The sequence below is a fragment of the Hippoglossus hippoglossus genome, chromosome 22 (genome assembly GCF_009819705.1).
Source record: "Hippoglossus hippoglossus isolate fHipHip1 chromosome 22, fHipHip1.pri, whole genome shotgun sequence".
NCBI classification, from domain to species: Eukaryota; Metazoa; Chordata; class Actinopteri; order Pleuronectiformes; family Pleuronectidae; genus Hippoglossus; species Hippoglossus hippoglossus.
In genome coordinates, this window is record NC_047172.1 from 16,198,787 (window position 1) to 16,218,041 (window position 19,255).

At 40.2% G+C, this 19,255-nt stretch overlaps 1 protein-coding gene and 2 long non-coding RNA genes across 8 annotated transcripts in view; 1 reads left to right on the forward strand and 2 right to left on the reverse strand.

The window, feature by feature from the left end:
• Nucleotides 1-1,525: 1,525 nt before the first annotated feature.
• Nucleotides 1,526-3,512, forward strand: LOC117755625. The gene is made up of 3 exons (XR_004612635.1): nucleotides 1,526-1,536; nucleotides 1,782-1,783; nucleotides 3,425-3,512. It is a non-coding gene; the product is annotated as an uncharacterized LOC117755625 (long non-coding RNA).
• LOC117755624 lies at nucleotides 1,915-5,980 on the reverse strand. Its single transcript, XR_004612634.1, has 2 exons — nucleotides 5,642-5,980; nucleotides 1,915-5,611 (listed from the first exon to the last, which is right to left on the reverse strand). It is a non-coding gene; the product is annotated as an uncharacterized LOC117755624 (long non-coding RNA).
• Nucleotides 5,981-6,678: 698 nt separating this feature from the next.
• Nucleotides 6,679-19,255, reverse strand: part of dlgap2a (discs, large (Drosophila) homolog-associated protein 2a) — a 172,102-nt gene continuing 159,525 nt past the window's right edge. For 3 of the 6 annotated variants that reach the window (XM_034575582.1, XM_034575581.1, XM_034575579.1), the window contains 5 exons: nucleotides 14,150-14,238; nucleotides 13,597-14,036; nucleotides 13,420-13,511; nucleotides 8,964-9,137; nucleotides 6,679-8,165 (listed from right to left, as the gene is read on the reverse strand). In XM_034575582.1, the coding sequence (XP_034431473.1) occupies nucleotides 7,959-8,165; nucleotides 8,964-9,137; nucleotides 13,420-13,511; nucleotides 13,597-14,036; nucleotides 14,150-14,238 (1,002 nt within the window). In that variant the 3' untranslated portion in view covers nucleotides 6,679-7,958. Of the gene's footprint in view, nucleotides 8,166-8,963; nucleotides 9,138-13,419; nucleotides 13,512-13,596; nucleotides 14,037-14,149; nucleotides 14,239-18,940; nucleotides 18,967-19,255 lie in introns of those variants that run through there. The other 3 variants (XM_034575583.1, XM_034575580.1, XR_004612633.1) reach the window with 2 other exon arrangements.

A 19,255-nucleotide genomic window follows, 5' to 3' on the forward strand; every position in this document is an offset into this window, starting at 1 on the left:
GAATGTAGTATTATTTAAATGATGGATGCTGAATATCTGATTGTTTGTGACATCTGCCAAAAAATCCCTTACAAGAATAAATGAAAAACAATCAGAAGTTTGGTTTAAGTAAATGCATAGATAAACCCATTTTTCTGACTTGCATTTAAAGGATTGACATCTTCCTAACTCTCCTGTTCGCTTCGTTGAGTGGGACAAATTACACCTTTTTGTTTTCCTGACAAACAGCCTACAGGCCAAATTGTTGCATATATTAAAACTTTTGGGGGTTTGAAAATTGCAGTGTTCAGAGTCAGACAACTTTTGCTGCGAAACCTACACCTTTATCATTCTCATTAGCACACGGTGTTTGGGAATTCAAAGCATAGCCTGGCCTAACTTCAGAGATAGGGGAGGTTTAATCATCTGCCAGAACAACTGAAGACCCGTGTGCAGCGCCTGTGAGACGAATATCTTGGAAAGTTTGGATTTTTAAAGTTGAAGTTCGAGTCCTGATGTATGTTCAGATCCCCGACTTCCTGCAGAAATGTTGAAAGCATCAAGTATCCACATTTTAGAAAAGGAATCTGAATTTAAATCAACATATGACAATTTTATTTGACAAGTAAACCAAATATGACAAAGCTGACAGTGGAATCATGGGTATGGCACAGGAACCCTGCTCTTGTCTTGTAATGGGCCTGAATCAGATTACCTTCACACCGGGATTTGTGAAAACTATGTAACAAAACTGCATAGCATACTTTTCACAAAACACCATTTCACTGTCTGCAGCGGTGTTGCAAGTTGGACAGATCATGTTGGATGTGACAGTGGCTCTCAAAGGTTTGCATGTCAGGGACCCCAAAAGTGACACAAATTAGACCACAGACCCAAATTTTACAAGATTTTGATGCTTTTAGATGTTATACTACAGGAAGTGCATTAAAATTCAGGACCAAAATAGTCATACATTCTGTCTGGCTCGCCTTTCTCGAGAACTGTTCATTTTTCAGCTTCCCGGTTGTTATGTGTATTGTTAAGGGTGCAGTGTGAAATATCCTGGACACGTGATACGTTCATTATTAATAAACTTGGAGTTCTTCATACTGAGCTGAGCTACCAAACTTCACAGAATAAACAGGTGACCAGCTCTTTGTGTAGCAGAGGAGGCACAGCTTCAGGTTCATGTGGACTGCAGGTACTGCAGGTCACTTTTGCAGTTTCAGAAAGAAAGCTGCAAACAGCATTACCACAGGCCAAGCAAACAGTCTATTCCAAGCAGACAATTTGTAAGTAAGTAAATGATTTCCCCTTTTGCCAGGGACCTCCCTGGAAACCCCTCAAAGACCCTGGGGGGTTCCCGGACCAAAATTATTTTTTAATGACTTACACACATAGGTGAGTTGACTCACACTTGCCAAAATGAACAAAATAGCAGCACATATGAAATGAAAGTATATTCTATCCCAATCAGCATTAAACCCTGTCATCTGCTGAGGCTTCATGGCTCGACTAAGTCAAGAAATACTAATTATCTGTGATGTTAATGTTAATGTTATGGCTGATAGGTGTAAATGCCAAGTCGCTGGTGACCTTCCTGCCTCACCTAACCAAGAACAGTCAGAAGTAATTTTCATTTCTTTGATGCTGCAAAGCTCCCCTTCATCTTTATCTCACTACTAATTTGTTGAGCAGATAGAAAATACATGGATTGTCAAGAACAATTTGATTAACTCATTGAGCTCCTCCTGTGAGCTAATACCACTGAGAATACTGTTATTAGCTGAGGCAATAAATAGCTGTTGAGTCTGACAATATGAAATTAAATCTTTAAGGGGTTTATTATAAATCAACTCATAACATTGGACCAACTTATTTTGCCGTGAGAGCAACTGACTGAGGTTTTTTTCAAAGAAATGACACAGACAAACGTTTCCAAACTTTTTCTCCAAAAATTTAATCGCTGAATTATTTACATGTGATGACCTCAGCAATGATCAAACTACTCAAAAGTCTTTCAATAGCTCAGCTAGGAAAGAATGGAGGGAGATGCATATGTTGTTGCAAACGACTCAAATAATACAAAAGTAACCCTGTGATACAGTAACTCGCACTGAAAAAACACACACTGAGAAATGCATATGTGGTCGACTGAAATAAATACGTAACAAATGTACATCAGTGGGGCAGTGTGGTCGTCTCTGACAAAAACAAAAGCCTACATTCAGAATCAGTATTTCGCATGCCATCATATCAGCTTATAAAATAACCATAACAAAGTAAAAATGAAAACAAAACATGAACAAGAGCAGAAAATAGTCATGTTTTCAATGAAGCATATATTATATATTTATATATCTATATATATATTTCTTTACAAATAATGAATATTTGGAATTATATTCATCCTCACTATAGATATGATATACAAGAGATGAAAATAGTTTTAGCTAAACCACTACATTTTTTCCTTTTTATCTCGTAATTATAGAGTTGTCTCACATTCCAGGTTCAAGGAAGTGTTGTATATCAGGCTAATATCTCCAAGTGAGTCTGACGCTGTTTCCACGGCATGAAAAATAAGTCCCCTTGAAACGTTTCACATCATGGGTTCAAGAGTCAGAAGTGGACAGACAGTCACATACTGGAAGGGAGGCCACAGAATGTCAAGATATGGGTTGAAATTATAGAAATACAGAGGGAGATGGTTGGAATGGTCCTCTTACACAAAACTGATGGATATGCGGCGTGTGTGGAGTCATGATTTTACAGTATGCTGGATAAAGATGGCACTTGTAGTTATTTGCTGCCCTCATTATATTAAATGTGACATTGATGGCATTTTCTGCCCTCTGGTTTTTTCGGGAGGTGACATGTTTGAGTACCATGATCTTTAATCTAAAAAATGACTACAGCTTCTTTCTGCCAAGTGAGGGAATCCTCCACTGCTCACAGCACCATATGCACCACGCAAGTGTACAACAACCAAAGGTATAAACAGCCATATGTTTTTTTTTCTTCCTATCTTTACAAGAGCTTGGTCTTTCAGTTTGAAAACAGGACTTCACATTCAGATTTTTTGTTGTGCTTTCACTCAAATATACCCTGCTTGCGCTTAGATTTCCTGCGCTCCAGCTTCAACTCTACTTCTCGTGCTCACACTGCTTCCATGCACGTCTGCTCTCGGATTTTTTTACTTCTGCATTTTTTGTGCAACAAGTCTGTCTAAAATCCCCATTCAATAGAATGCCAGATGTAGTGATGACAAGCCAAATTGTCCCATCATAAATGAGGGTGTGTTAGCTTATTGTCTTTGAGAGTCCTGTAAGGGTGGTTACTTTTACCGGGTATATGCACTCGCGCCCTCCACGGCTTACGCTGGCATTCTGTCTGTGTGTTTGAAGAAGAACCTTCACGACACCTTCACGGAGCAGGAGTCCAGTAGATCTCTGGTCAACATGGAGCAGCAAAATCAAGGATCTCAAGATATTTCCATTATGGGAACACTGTAGCTATAGCAGCTATAAAACAAAAAATATATGGTGCCCTGTTTCTTTCCCCCCTGTATTTTATAGGAACAGTACCAAAAGCGAAAGTGACACCTGGCATTCTACTGGATGGGGATTGAACAGACTTGTTGCGCAAATAAATCTAAGCACAAGCAGCGTATATTTGAGTGCGAGCGCAGGGCTTTGAGTGAGAGCATTACAAAATCTGAACGTGAAATCAATAAGTCCTGCTCTCAAACCAAAAACAACACTCTGGAATAAAGATAAGAAAACATACAGCCACACTGCAAGAAAATACAAAATCACTTTGTCAACCGGAGGCCATTATAGCTGTCCACCTAAAAGTGTTACCTGTTTGGACAAAAGTGAGTAAAAGGGTAAAAAACACTTCTTCTGACTTATAATCATTACAGCAGAAAGATGTTGTTCACAGCTAAGGAAACGGCTCTGAGAGTGTTTCAAGGTACCAAGATAGTTTTTTTTCCTGGAAAGGAAATTGATCTGAAACTAAATATATGATAACTGCCTTACTTCTGACTGTATCGCTGCGAATTTACTAAAGCCTGTGTCTCTATTGCACAAATCCTTTTCAACATTTTCCGCACCCCCTTGACTTCTGGCACTGATCTCATTTTGCTATTTAAAATGGTTCAGCCACGGTCTAACTAGAAAAATGGTCTCATCGCAGCTATGAGCAGAGAAAGCCTCTAGGAGAAGCGAGAGAAATGCTTTAACCCGAACCAAGGCGGTGGATACAGTTCTTTTTTTTTTCCACCGCCCCGATCGATTTGCATATGAGAGAAAATGGCTCTGATGTTTCGATGACAGCCCTCGGTGAAACTAGCCCAGCAGAGATTGAATTTTGTACAGTGCTGATACTTAAGTTTTACAGTGTAGGCCACTATTCAGCAAAACATCTATCAACATAAGCTTTGAAGGGCCTCAGAGGCTGTTTGCTTGATCTCACCAAGGACCCTGAAATCTTACATAAGCTGCTTTGCTTAGTCAAAGGCAGGCTGGAAAAAATACCCAGCCCAGCGCCCAGCGCTGCACACAGAAACAGCCTCGCAGCTACACAACAGCACACAACACCAGCGGTTTGGGGCTCAGTGCGGAGCTCTCGTCTCCTCTAAGCCAGCATATGTCAGGCCGAGTCTGTCTCTACCCCGTCTGCCTGCCACTGTGGCAACAGCAGGGGAACGTCTCAGCTCTGCCAACTGCCTGGCATCACACACCCAGACGCTTTCCAGAAACCTGCTGTCATGCTGTTAAAGGTCCCTGCCTCTGTATGAACAAAAGGGCAGAACTATAGATGAGTGTGTGTGTGTGTGTTTTACTTAAACTGAAGAATGGCATGACATATCAGAAACACTCTACTGATGAATTTGGTTACTTGGCGATTTGTTAGAGTGTAAATATTTCTTAGCTCTCTGAAATGTATCATCTGAGTTCTGCTACAAGAGTTGATGATAAATTAAAAGTGAACATTCCATTCTGATGTAGTGAAAAGTTGATGTCTGAAGAGATTTTCTGTCATTCTGGTCAAAGTTGAATCAAGGGCAACTGAAAATGGTTGAAAAAGTCGGTTTGAACTCATCTGAAGGATTCAGAGCCTTTTTTGTTTTGTGTCTTCTTAAATTTACCAAAGAGCCTATACGGTTAAAAAATTAGGATTGTATTTATCAAAAATACAATCTGTAGCACAAAAAGTTAAATTATATGCTATGGTATCTAAAATATGTTTCAACAGAGTGCTGATGACACAGGGACTATTTGTATCTCTGCGTGAGCTACAATTCACAGAAGTGTACTTTTCTTGTTAATGCTCTATGATGAATCTCCCTGGTCCAACGCTTAATGATGCCAGGCACACTGGCACAATTAATCAACCAAAAATAGTCATAAAAATAGAGTTTTAAGTGATGTATCGATCTGCTAACAGGACACTGTGTCGCATTGATTGTTTGTCAAGTACTGTATTGATTAAATAAAAAGCAGCACCATTTAGTTGATTGATTATTCAAAGTTTTTACCAACAGACTACAGTCTTTAGCTCGGCGATGCGGAAGAAAGAGCAGCAGCGTTTTGGCTTCTGCTCAAGACTAGCTTATTTTCTATAACTGGGAGTAAACTCTGTGACAAGTGGGGACACTTTAATTCAAGGCCCCACCACTTCAGTGTGGTTTTTCGTACTACCGTGTCACATACCAGGATATGGGTTGCACCAGGAATTCGTAAATCCACCACCATGTCCCTCATGTCCCTCCTGAGTTTTTAGAATCTACGTGGTGATTTCAAACTGGGGATTTACTAAATCGAGTTGTAGCGCAAAAACTTGTCTCCTCAGGCCTTTATGTTTCTAGGAAAAGTAGCTAGCATGGTAAATTCAAAATATATCGCAAGAGAAGTCCCTTTAAGCCTGGTAAAGGACACGAGGTCCAACGTCGTGTGTTCTGTTTTGCAGTGAAAAACGAAAGAATAGATGAAATCATGACTGAGAACAAGCACGCAACATCCGGTTGGTGACGCTTCCCGGTCAACTCGCTGTCTTTGAAGCTCTCATCAGTCAGATACAGTGTGTTGAATACATTTCAGGTGTTCATTAACGCTTAAATCTGAACTTGTCACGTATAGCAAGCTAACATTAGCTTGTCAGTTGGTACAATTAGCTACGTTGCAGTTACACCTGGCAGGTAGTAGGTGTAATTAAATATTTTGTTGCAAATTCGTCTTCATATGAAGTTGTTAACATTGTGCATCCAATTGTAACATATGTGGAAATGTCCACTTCATCTAACACTTGTGATATCGCAAGGTTAAATTTACAAAGAGCTGGTGCAACCAAAGCCAATCTAAGCATTACCATGGTAATCAATGGCAAATAATTTCTCGATAAGCTACATCATAGTTTATGATATTTAAATGTTTAGATGTCCCACATGGGTCTGCACAGCTACAGACTGTGACTCGTGTTTCCTTTCAACAGGAGATATGCAATTTTTAGATATTGGGGGGTCGCTTCTTCCATCCCTCTGGAGTCCCTTTGCCCAAATTATTTTTCATTACTTCTCAGTGTTTTCTTGGTTGAGTCAGCACAGTTATAATTCTGCTTCTTTGGACTTTCAGCAACACAAAACTTTTTCAAGAAAATGAACATCGCAAAGCTCTTCAATTAAAGAAACTAACATGCAGATATTTTGTTTATGTTTTGATTGTATTTTTCTATCACTCCTCATTAACTGTGGCTGGGGGCACTAGTTGGAAGGGCCTGAGAGAAGTGTATTCAATGAAAACACAGCAGCTTGGTTTTGTGTGTGTGTCTGCATGTGTGTGATGAAGCTGCGACAGATCCGGATTTGTCGAAAGCAATAGAGAGGGCAGGGAAGCAGCGGATACGTGGGGAAAAAATAAACACAATGAATATTCTTCCCGCTCACAATTTAAAAAATACAACAGTACTATTGTGAACTTGGGTATATACATTTCCCTTGGAAATAGAGAGAATTGTAATAAGTGCATAAGTGCATTTGTCTACACATTTTTTAACTAAGGAGTTATACAAATCTTCATAGTTTATTTTCCTACTGCAATGACATGATGCAGATGTTGGCACGAGACTTGCATGTTTTCTGCTTCAAGTAAATGTCCGTATTTAAAAGTTGGCAACAGGAGCATGAGATATATTGGAGAGTAGATTGAAATGTGCATGTTAATGAGCTGATGGATGTCGTTCTTCCACCAATCCAGACCATGAAACAATGTTTGAGTACAACCAGATAGGGTAGAAAGCTGCATTTTTCAACACTGACCAGTTCAGAGCTTATAAGGGCTGCCTGAATAACCTTGAATGGGTGATCAGTGCCACATGCACATAGTTGAGGTATTTCAAGCATTGGCACTTTTCAAAGTTTAGAACTTACAACAATTCTGTGATATTTCTCTCGTAATTAACATTTACTCCCAAAAAAAGAACAGAGAAACAAGAGCCACAATCTAACTTGTAATCATCTAAAAATACTGAAGGTTTACTAACTTTGACCGTTTTCGAACAACTTGAAATAAATAGAATTTCTCTCATTTACTCATTTTAGCTCAAAGGCCTGGTTGCTGGTAGGTTTTCAAAGCTGCACTTTTTGAATGGCACTTTGCAAATGCTGAAAAACTACAGATGTACCCATCCAGGACGTTGGATGAGAGAGAGAGCGCTTGTAGGCTGGGCATCGCGATCCCCAGCAAACCACGGAGAAACCCAACCGACCCATGTCAGACATTTATTCCTGCTAACACACACTCTGGCAATGGGAGAGGAGGCTCGGCTCATCCTACAGACCGATGGCGATGGATATTGAGGATGGCTACAGATGGATAAAGGAAGAGTAGAGAGAGTAGCAGTCTAGAAAAAGGCTAGTTTTAAAGTTGTTTAAACGTGTGGAGCAGGGAGACACGTTGGCCCCTGACCCTATCTTCTCAAAGTCTAGTCTGAGCCTCGGGAATATAGATCTCGATGCTGTCCGCTCGCTCCGAGGCCGAGTTCTGCCGGAAGGAGGCCGCCCGCTTGGCTGCCATGAGCCGCCGACGGGCCTCCTGTCGGTGCCTGTCTGGGAGGTCCAAGGATTTCTCCCTTGTCACCAAGCTCCTCTGTCGCACTGTCTTCTTTGGTACTGGAGCTGGTGGCTTTAAGAAGAAGAATAGATAATAACTTTGTAGTGGTTGCACACTTTTTCCAAAGACACTGTATGCAAATCATTGTGGTGTGGAAGGTTGCAAAATATTTTTGAAATCCTTCCAGGGGGCTTATAATATTTATTTTGGGAAAATATAATCTTGAGTAAGAGAAAAGCCCAACTTGTAATGAATATAGATACAAAAATAGAAAATATACTGAAATATTAGCAAAATAAAATGTCATATGCATAATAGATTTTTGTTAAATCAAAGGTCATTAAATTGCACATTAGATGTGTATTTTTAAGAGTAGATCTCCAAAGAAAGAATATATAAAACATTTTAGAGTGAGACACATGTTAAAAGACCTTCTCCTGCGTTCTCCAAATTGAATAACCCTTCATGAATAAATAAAAATACAAAAAAAAAATGTAATCAATTTTGCTGCACGCTTCTTGACTAGTTGCTTGATATGAATAATAACAACAATAACAACAACAACAATAACAATAATAATAATAATAATAATAATAATATGTCCCTCTGGCACCCTGATCAAAAATGTTCCCTCAAGTAAATATTTAAAAGAAAATCTTCCTCAAATTAAAAATACTGACTGTTTCCTCCATTAATCAGTTTTAATAAAAATGATAATAACAATAATAAATAACATTGAATAAGTTCAGTCTGTACTTTGGTCACTATCACTGTACAACACACATGCAGCTGACAGAGCAGTAACACTTTGAGGCAGGAGCTACATCCATACTGAAATGTGTTTGAAAGTTGCCTGGGTTCAGAGCTCACCGTGCCGGGGAGGCTCCTCACCTTCTTCTCCGGGCTGTCGACGGACCTCCAGTTGTTGTTCTTGATGTGCTGCAGCTGGTCAAACTTCATGGTGACGTCGTCGACGGAGAGCTGCAGCAGGTCCCAGAAGCCGGCCAGGTCCTGAGAGGTGGGCCGCGGCATGGCACTGGGGTCCTGCAAGAGATACGGGTGAGAGGAGTTACCGTACAACAAGATGGGGCCGGGTGTCTGTGGTGACATTAATGGTTCAGTGTCTGTAGTCCAAATAACGAAACACAGTCAGCAATGGTACACACATAGAAACACATGCTCATAGAGTATATGGATTAAGTCAGTACTGCACTTCGCCGTAGATCCACTAGATGTCCTTATCAGACTCATCAAAATAGGCATGGATACACAAGGTTGGAGGCTTTTGCTTGAAATGAAGGGTAACAACAATATTTTCTCGTATGAGGTGAGAAGTAATAAACTGCTTTTGTCAGTTTGGTCCTGTTCATCACTCGACTGCTGAAATGAAATGAACATCAGATTGAAGAGCACCTCATATCTTCACCCCTGTCCATTTGGTTTGTTTGTTTGTTTGTTTGTTTGTAAGCAGTATGACACAAAAACAACTGGATGGATTTCCATGGAACTTGATGTGGGATGAGGTCGGGGAGGAACCCATGAAGTCTTTCACTTTCATTGCAAGATTTAATATTTCCACTGTTTTCCCAGGGAATATTTTATGGATCTTGATGAAAACAATCAAGCACATTTAGGGGATTGATATCTATAAGTGTGAGGAATTTGGTGCTAACAGGTAACAGGTCTAATTCCACTTTTTTGTCTTTACTTTCAGATTTTCTTCCATTAATTCAGTCAATTTTTGCTCAATTGTTTAAAAACCCAAACCAAATAGGGAGAATCAGACGTTAGGCAGAGACGATCCCAAAGACAATACAATACACCAACACCTAGCATCATCTGGTTAATCAATATAAAGATATTGCTATGAATGTAATTAGAAAAACACCCAGTAGCTTTAGGGCCTGAAACAAAAACAGGGATTTCAGTTTATCCAGAAACCAAAGTCTGTGGTTTACATTTTGCTCTGCGCTGCACACATTAATATCTCAACATCAAATATTACATCTGTAAAATCTGTAATTGGTTTAATGTGTGTAGTTGTATAATGGGGCTTTGTTCACTTATTCTCAGTTGATCTACAAAGAGACACTGTGGCTGGTACTGATCTGTGATACAAATGTGAAACACACAGATTCTGTAACAATACCAATGTCACAACTTTACATTCTGTATGAACGATGGACAATTGAGAGTACATGATTTTTTTCACTGTTACTAAGAAACAGAGCAATAATCACACGTTGTATAATGAAGCTGTCCAAGTGTTCCACTCGACTCAGTGCTCCAGTCTCTTTGATTTATTTCAGTTTGTCTCACATCAGGAGAATTGGTGTCTGTCATGTTCGACATGTGTGATGAGCGTGACGACTCTGTAACCCTGGAGTTACACTCACACTTGAAACCCTGTGCTGTTAAGAGTCTGTGGCTGGGGAAGGGTGCTGCAGTCTGATGGTCCGACAGATTTACAGCATGGTGGTAATGCCACTAAAATCGAATCGATTCACATATAAAGATTCAGTGTGTAAGATTTAGGTGAAAAGGATCTATTGGCAGAAGTTTAATATAAAATAATCCTAGTGATGTTTTCACTAGTGTGTTTCATCTAAATTGTACAAATTGTTGTTTTCTTTATCCTAGATTAGGCCTTTATATCTAAATAGTATATATTCACATCAGGAGCAGGTGCTCTTTACCGAGGCCGCCATGTTTTTCACAGTAGCCCAGACTGGACAAACTAAACACCCTTTGAGTTTTAATGACAACTGAAGTTTACCACAGGTTCACTCTCATGTTTGGAAGAGGAGGGTGAGGTGAGGGGTAATCAGCGTCAACATGCATCTTCACCACTAGATGTCACTAAATTCTACACACTGAACCTTTAAGTCTGATTGACAACTGGTCCAAATTTGAAGAAATTCATGAAGGCAGACTTGAGATATGATGTTCATTAGGCAAAAAACATGTTTTGTGAATTCCAACCATGACCTTGACCTTTGACCACCTAAATATAATCAGTTAATCTGTGAGTAATTTTTTCCTGAAGTCTTAAGGTAACATTCATTAATGGTAATGTTCAATTTCATGAGACAAAAAAGGTGATTTCTGAGGTCAAGGGACCTTGACCTTTGACCTTTGAACACCCAAATTCTAATCAGGTCATCCTTTGTGAGTCCAAGTGAATGTTTGTGCCAGATGTGATGAAATTCCTTATGGGTGTTTCTGATATTTCACGTTCTCAAGAACTTGAGGTCACTGTGACCTTGACCTTTGACTGCCAAAATGTAATCACTTCATCTTTGAGTCCAACTGAATGTTTATACAAAATATTAAGAAATTTGAATAAACTGCCTATAGCAACTGGCTGTTGTCTGCATGGAGGCTTAAAAAGCACTAGATTTTAAATAGGCCCATGATAATATCCATCATTTAAGGTCAAATAAGGGAAAATGTGAACATATTTCTGTTCCCTGTAATTACCGTAGCACTGCCTCCGCACTTGTTCAGTTTTATTCTGACCCCCGAACTCGTGATGTTCTGCAATCAGTTCTCAGAAGTCATAACGCTCTGAACATCCAGAGGTGACAGATTCAGGAGGAGTCTGTAAATCTTAAACTGCGGCTGTTGACAGTGTTGTGTGCTTTTAATCCTGGAGCTCCTCCCAGAGAAGAGCTCCACACAGACCCTGTTTTTTAAAGCAGTGTTGAAGTCAAACTTTATGTTAAGTTGATCCAAGAGGTCGACAGAAGCCGGGGTGATGAAACGCAGTAAAACATGTCTTTAAGTTGCCGGTTTGTGAACTTGAATTTCACAAAGTTGTTCTTCGTGTGTTTGTCATGTGGAAAAATGTTGCAGCTGTTTGGAATGAAAAAGTTGTTTTAGTGAACTAGCAGAGGGCTTGACTCCGTTTAAAAGGCTCCTTCACTGTATATAATCCCCGCGCAATTCCCACTCCCCCTGAATGAGCAGTTTCTGATGCGAAAACGGCATCACTATACCTCATAACTCCGCACCGACCTAATGTGAAATATTGGGCATTTGGCCGGGATCAATAACACGAGTTGGTGAATAGTGCAATAAAAATGTGAGGCAGAGCATCCCACACACTGTATGTGTTTCTTAGAGCAGCTGCCGTCTGGATATTTAGGTCTATTTAAAACCCTCGCTTTCTCTCTCTTCTCCTCCCCCCCCAACACACACACACACAGACACATACACACACACACATACACACACCATCCGAGCTCACGTAATGTTCATTTTTAAAACAACGTTCAGGTCACTTATAAATGTGCGAGATATTGATTCTCACTAGTGCAGCTTTCCACAATCAATGATAGATTCAGGGGGTTTTGATTCGGTTTGTTAAAGCATTAAATTTGTATTGAAGGCTGGAGAACAAAGGTGGTGAGGACACGGACAAAAGTTTATTTTCATAACACGTGCATATTATTTACCTTGACATTTTTCCTCACATTGCAGCAGTTAATAAGAAATATCTCTTCTCATCACTTGAAATTCAGATGTGATGTTCTCTAAGAAAGTGAAATGGAGTAACTTTATTTAAACTTTTCTACTTATTCTGAAACATTATTTTTACATTGATAGAGAGGTAAAATCATGTATAAGCTCAAATATCTTTAAACTATTTTCTTGTTTGCTTCGCTATTTGTCTGGTCGTAACCTGAGGTCCACAGTCATGTCTGTGGACCAGAGGTAACTGGGCCTTTACCGACTATTCGGATAATAATAATTCTATCATGTTTTATTTAATTCCATTTTCACTCTTTTCTCATCCATAACATTGTGCTCTAATTCTGTTTGATCTTTAAATGGCTTTTAATTATTCCTCTTGTTTGCCTTCAATTCTTCATTAACCTGTAAATCACCTTGTGACTGTGCTTTGAAAGGCGCTCTATAAATAAAGTTTTTTTGATGAATGATTATGAAGGTGATGATTATTATTGTTATAACTATTATTATTATTGATAAATAAACATGACTTACTGACCCTTGTTTTCAGTATGTGCAATGCAGATGTGCCAGGCAACACATTCTTTCCTTCATCTCTTTTGCTGTTATTGATATATTTGATTAGCGATAAAGATCTGATTATATCTGGGGTAAAAAAAAAGAAACAAACACATTCTCTGTAATCAGGTGAGACAGCTGACTGGGTATTTCAGACCCCAACTTGGCTGTGACAGCACGACGGTCAATAAAAAACTGAAATAATGCTGTCAATAGTAAAATACTTCAGGGAGGTTGTTGGAGACAAATCGGTTCAGACAGAATATTCTCACACACTCTGTGGTTGGTTTCTCACCAGGTTTTGCTGGCACAGCCAATAGAACTGCTGGAATTTCTGAGACATGAGCAGCTGAGCGCTTCCCACTGCACTTCGGATCTTCCCTAGGACTGAAAGACACACACAGCATGTCAAATATTGTACAACACACACACACACACACAAATATGTGAAGTTTTTCAGCAGGCAACTCACTGTCCTCTGACAGGTCGTTCTCTTCAGCCTCGGCCTCCATCTCTTTACACCAGCCCTCTATCCTCTTGGTCTCCGTGTGAAGCAGTTGCATGAACCAGCTCCCGTCCCTCCGCAGGGAGGGGGACGCCCTGCCCGACTCCACTGACGAGACTGCGCTCTCCCGCTGGGAGGGGGGTTCCAGCTGCCAGGTGGCCTCGCTGGTCGTCTCCCTGGGGCTGGGGGGTTCAGTGGGGGTACGGTAGTCCTCGCGGTAGCTGAAGAGTCCCTGGGTGCGTACGGTTCGCACCGCCCCGTACTGCGTGGGGGTGCTGGGCTCCGAGTGGCGCTGGAAGCCCCCGCCGAACTGCAGGCCTTTGTCCTCCATGGTGGGGAAGCACTCCAGCTCCATGTCAGCCTGCACAGCTGCAGTCACACTGTTGGAGCGTTTGAACCTGCCCTGTCTGTAAAGGGATGCAGTTCACACACACAGGCCAAGATGACAGATAATGGCAGCGGCAATTGGGTAAACAACAAACATTCAGCTTCTCTAATAAGGTTTAAATTATTATCTCACCCTCTCTTATCATCTTCTACCTGGATCCCAACAGAGTGGTACTCCGGTGAGCCTTTGCTTTCCGATTCGGAGTCGGTGGCTGCTTCCACCTAATATGAAGAAATGATACAAAGCAACAGTGCTTCTCATTATGTGAGCTACCATTCCCTGGTGTTACTGGGTTTATTGGTTTGGGACTGGACAGAGCACCTTAACTGTACAGAGGCTGTCAGAAAGTACAAACACTACATGATTTATGGAGGTTGCAAAGGCAACAAGATGGAAGAGGTTTCCTGCAGAGGATTTCAGGTTTCCACAGTATAATTAATATCAAAATGATGGAGGAAGAGCTGTATACAAAGTCTAGAAAACAGTTATGAATATCTGAAGCTGACTGTAAATTCTGTAATTCTTATTCTTGTTTCATAATTTTCTTTTTTGCTCATTGATCTTTTTGTGCTATAGTGCTATTATAATTCTTCTATAATTCAGGTCAATGATTTCTTACATAAAAAATACAAGAAGGAAAAATTAGGGTAAGAATATTTTTGTTGTTGAAGGTGTTCCTTAGACCCCAAGGATCTATGTTGTACTAATCAGTATTTTAATATGAACAATGGATCAGATAAATATGTGTTTTTTACAATAATAAATCCACAGAATTATCACCTGACCCTGCAGCTCTTGTTTGCTTTGTGGAACTTTGTAGCATCTCTCAGCTCATAGCCCAAGACTTTACTGGTTTTGTTTATGGTACTGATATTTATGATTGTCAATTTGGTGCAGATCCAAATACCACTCAACCATTGTTTCTTAATGCAGTATTGTTTATCTCTAGCAAGCTGTCCCTTTTGTTTTGTGTGTTAGTTTGAATGCACATAGTATTTTAGTTCAGTCGGACAACTCGCATTTACAAATGTTTATTGCAGCAGTAGAACATGTTAGTGTTTCTGACTTCCCTCCTCCGGATATGATTACATAGATATGAGGCGAATGATGAGCAAATACTTATAACTCTCCATTATTGTCACTTTTTCCAAAAATCAAGTTAGAACAAATTTGACATGACACGCAATTCGTTAAAATGTAAACTACTCCAGACGGACTGATGAGTGTATATTTTGAATTCCAACAGGTCATGGACATGGACTTGGTTGAGTTAAACCTGGATGACAGACATATCGCCAATGTTGTGTGTGCGTCTTGCACTACTGCCTCTAAGTGGCTAAAAAGAGACTGCAACAGAAAAAAGATCTGACCCTCTCTGGCCCTCGATGCCAGAGCTCCTGACCCAGCAGCCCCAGACTCACAGACTGCCAATCGCTGCCCGCTCCGCTCCCTGGAGCCAGACCCGTGGTTTTGTGGAAATCCTGTCGCTGCTCAACAGTTTGACTTTGCTTTTTCAGACTTTTCCTTTCAGCCTTGTTTCACCATCTGCTCATCGCTGTCTTTTTTAGTTTCTTTGCTCTCACATACTCTTTGTTTAGCGTTCAAAATTTCCTGCTGCTTACTGTCACAATCTTTGCAGTCTTAAGCCTCTCTTTGTCTTTTTTGTCATTTCAATCTTTCCCTATTCAGTGCACAGTGAGCCTTTTATCAATTTGACTCTATCACAAACACTTTGCGAATCAAAATTTTGATAGGGCTGATATGCTCGCTGGTAGGAAGCAATGTGCAGTTTCTTTTATTTTGAAAGTAGCTCTCCCTGAAAACACTTCTTATACATATATATTTGATGTGATTTTGTAATAGCATGGGCTGTAATAAAAAGAAACCAGTGTTTTTCTGTCATACAGGGAGCATAACGCCTTTTTCACCAGAATGCAGGCCACATCCAGAAGAGTCCGCATAAGGCCTTTAGAGCGGCTGACATTCATACATCTTCAGCTCAATGTGGGTTTATGACTAAGAGAATGAGTCAAAGGCACCAGTTCAAAATAGGACATGTTTCTGTTACAGAGAAATGTCAACTCTATCTTCAGTGTGGAGTGGTCAGTGCTAAAGCTGGGGGAGTGACTTTTTTTGGGGGGGAGCCATTTTGTATTCTGTCAGGCCGCTGGGGGGAAGCTGTTAGCTGCGAGGAAATGAGTGCGGAGCCGCTCTGCGAGGCGTCCTCCATTACTTAGTGTTAGAGGCAGAGCAACGGGTCCACAACATGAGAAGAGAATGAGTTTCATGTCTGTGATGGATGAGGGCTGATGGAAGACAAAACATCCAGGAGGCTGGGAGATTTATGTCCAATAGGTTTACCCATCCTGTAGATGCGGTGGTGTACGTACCCTGGGACACACTGGCATGCATGCACACACACACACACACAGTGTACATGCAACATCAGTAATCACAGTCACAACATAAGCACAGGTGTGGAAACAGCGAGCATCAGCGGAAACCGGAACAGAGCCACTGAGCTTTTTGTCTCAAACGAACAACAAAACACCACCTAGTGACTTTTGTCAGCCAGTGACTGCGTTTGAGGTTAAAAGCTTTGACTTGTTCTTCACACAACCTCAATATGGCTCCAATTAAAACTATTTTCGTACAATAAATCAAGCAGCGCCTCGGAACACAAACAAGTCGCGGCCTTAACGTTGATTTAAAGCGCGGCTATGAAGGGCTCTCCAAGGATTGATTAGTCAAGAGGAGACACGTTCAGAGAGCAAAGATCAAAAGGTGTTGAAAGAAAAAAAAATGCAGATCAATACAGAGGCAGGTTAATTCAAGTTAATTATACAGTCCTTCCTGTAGCAGGTGAAGCAGACTCAACCGAAGCTATCTGCAGTGAAGATAAATCAATACTCGATAAGTCCCTATAGGGTCGCTTGCTGTAGCACATTATTGCCATCCCATCTAGTGAAATGGCAACCAATTAAAGTCAGACAGAGCTGCTCCTGCATGGAAACAGAGGGGAACTATTATTATTTGATCTATAATATTTTCCCGTTTTTTCCTATCTTCTTCTCATCTCTTTTGGTATTTAATTATTTTATCTATCTTCATTTACCAGCCTTTGGTTTCCTCATTTCAAATTTATGAGATTCGCAAAGGTTTCCTCCATTCCTGTTCGTATTGCTTTATTCCGTGCATGGATGGGGGTGGAGATTGTTGTTATTGCTAATATTCTGTAAAGCATTTAATGCTACATTGTTTGTATGAACAAACGGTCTGTCTATCCCAAATAATTATTGTCTGAATTAGTGAATCATCTACTAATATTCATACGAATCTCTCCTGAAATCAACAAATGTTTGCAAACTCTGTCATTAACAATAATAAATATTTAGAAAGTGTTTTCATACTCAATATAAATACCACACCCCCAAGAATAAAATCTAATATTTAATATGAACACTTTTATTTATGTTGATAGAATAGTCCATCCATCTATCCATCCATCCTTAATACCACTTTTCCTCTAGAGGGAGATGGGGGGAGCTGCAGCCAATCCCAGCTGACAATAGACATTAACATCTCTGGTCAATTTAGAGTCTCAAATCAACCCAACCCCAACCTGCATGTCTTTGGATTATGGGAAGAAGCTGGAGAACCCAGAAAAAAACCCACACAGACACAGAGAGAACATGCAAACTCCAAACAGAAAGACCCCGGCCCCAAACGTTATCACTGTGAGGCTACAATACTATCCACTGCACCTCATAACTACCATCAAATCCTCCTCTACCTCATTGATAAAACCATATAAAGGGATAGTTCACCCAAAAATGAAAATCCAGTAATGCCGATGGAGGGGTGGATGAAGTGTTTGAGTCCACAAAACACTTTTGGAGTTTCAAGGGGTAAACAGCGTTGCAGCCAAATCCAATACAATTGAAGTAACTGGTGACTACTACTTCAAACTTAAAAAAACTAAAGAAATAAAACCATAAATCGACTTTCTAAACGGCTTTCTAAACGGCTTTCTAAACGGCATCATTTACACCATGTTACTGCAGGTAACAAGTTCTCCCCATTTAGTTCAATTGTATTGGATTTGGCTGCAACGCTGTTTACCCCTGAAACTCCAAAAGGGTTTTGTGGACTTATACACTTCACCCACCCCCCCATCTGCATAGTGGTGATTAGATAATGAATTTTCATTTTTGGGTGAACTATCCCTTTAATTCCCATAAAAAATACTGAGGTCATGACCTAAGTTTCATCAAAGGTTTTGACCAACTTTGTGGTTTGGAAAATTAAACAGTCAAAGCATTACTGGACTGACATTGAGGAGTTGAACTGAATCTTTCCTGGGACGTAGTTACCTAACAAAAGCTTCCTGATTAATTGTGTTGTATCCATGTGGTTTTGATGTGGCAGTCCTGGTATTAACAATGAACAGTCATCAGTGTTGTCAGGTGGCAGGATCTGCCTTGGATGACTGAAGCTGAGCCTCAATCACAGGAAACAGAAACTGAAGGTACTGTGTGTGAGTGAGGGGCTGAAGAGACGGATTTAAGAGTCATCTGCTCATTGAATGATTGGTGATACAAGTAAGACAGTGAGAAAATGAATGAAAACTTGATGAGCTGGAGATTTGCATGTTTACATGAGGCAGCAATTGAATGTAACCTGGTAACTGTGAAACCTGCTTTTACACTACAATCCCACGACCTCTGCTCTGGTATAAAACAGTATTTTTGTGCAAACACTCCACTGTTTAGCCGAGAGAGGGAGGCTTATTCAAACATATTTACTTTACCTTAGTTGATGTAGTGATGGCTCAACAAACAAATCATTTTTACAGTCTGGGATCGACGGCTGTACAAGCTGTAAAAATATCAACCTATATCAATCTAGCAGCAGGGCCTGTTGAAATATCATATATATATATATATATAAGGTGTGAAAATATCTCCAGGCCCAGTGATGCTCCCTGCAGAGTTTGACTTTTAAACATTTCAATCCTGTACTTTATTTCTCATCAGTAAAAGAATCTGTCTGCAGTGTTAAAGTTTGAAGTGTGTAATGGCCATAGGCACAGGAACACATGCAACGTGCTAGAAATTGCCTTATATTTAACATGGAGTTCAGCAGAAATGTAGCTGTGTTTATTAAGATTTCTCTTAATCCTTCGCCTTAATTAAGGAAATAACTTGTCCCAGGTTGGGGCGGCACAGCAGGAAGGTT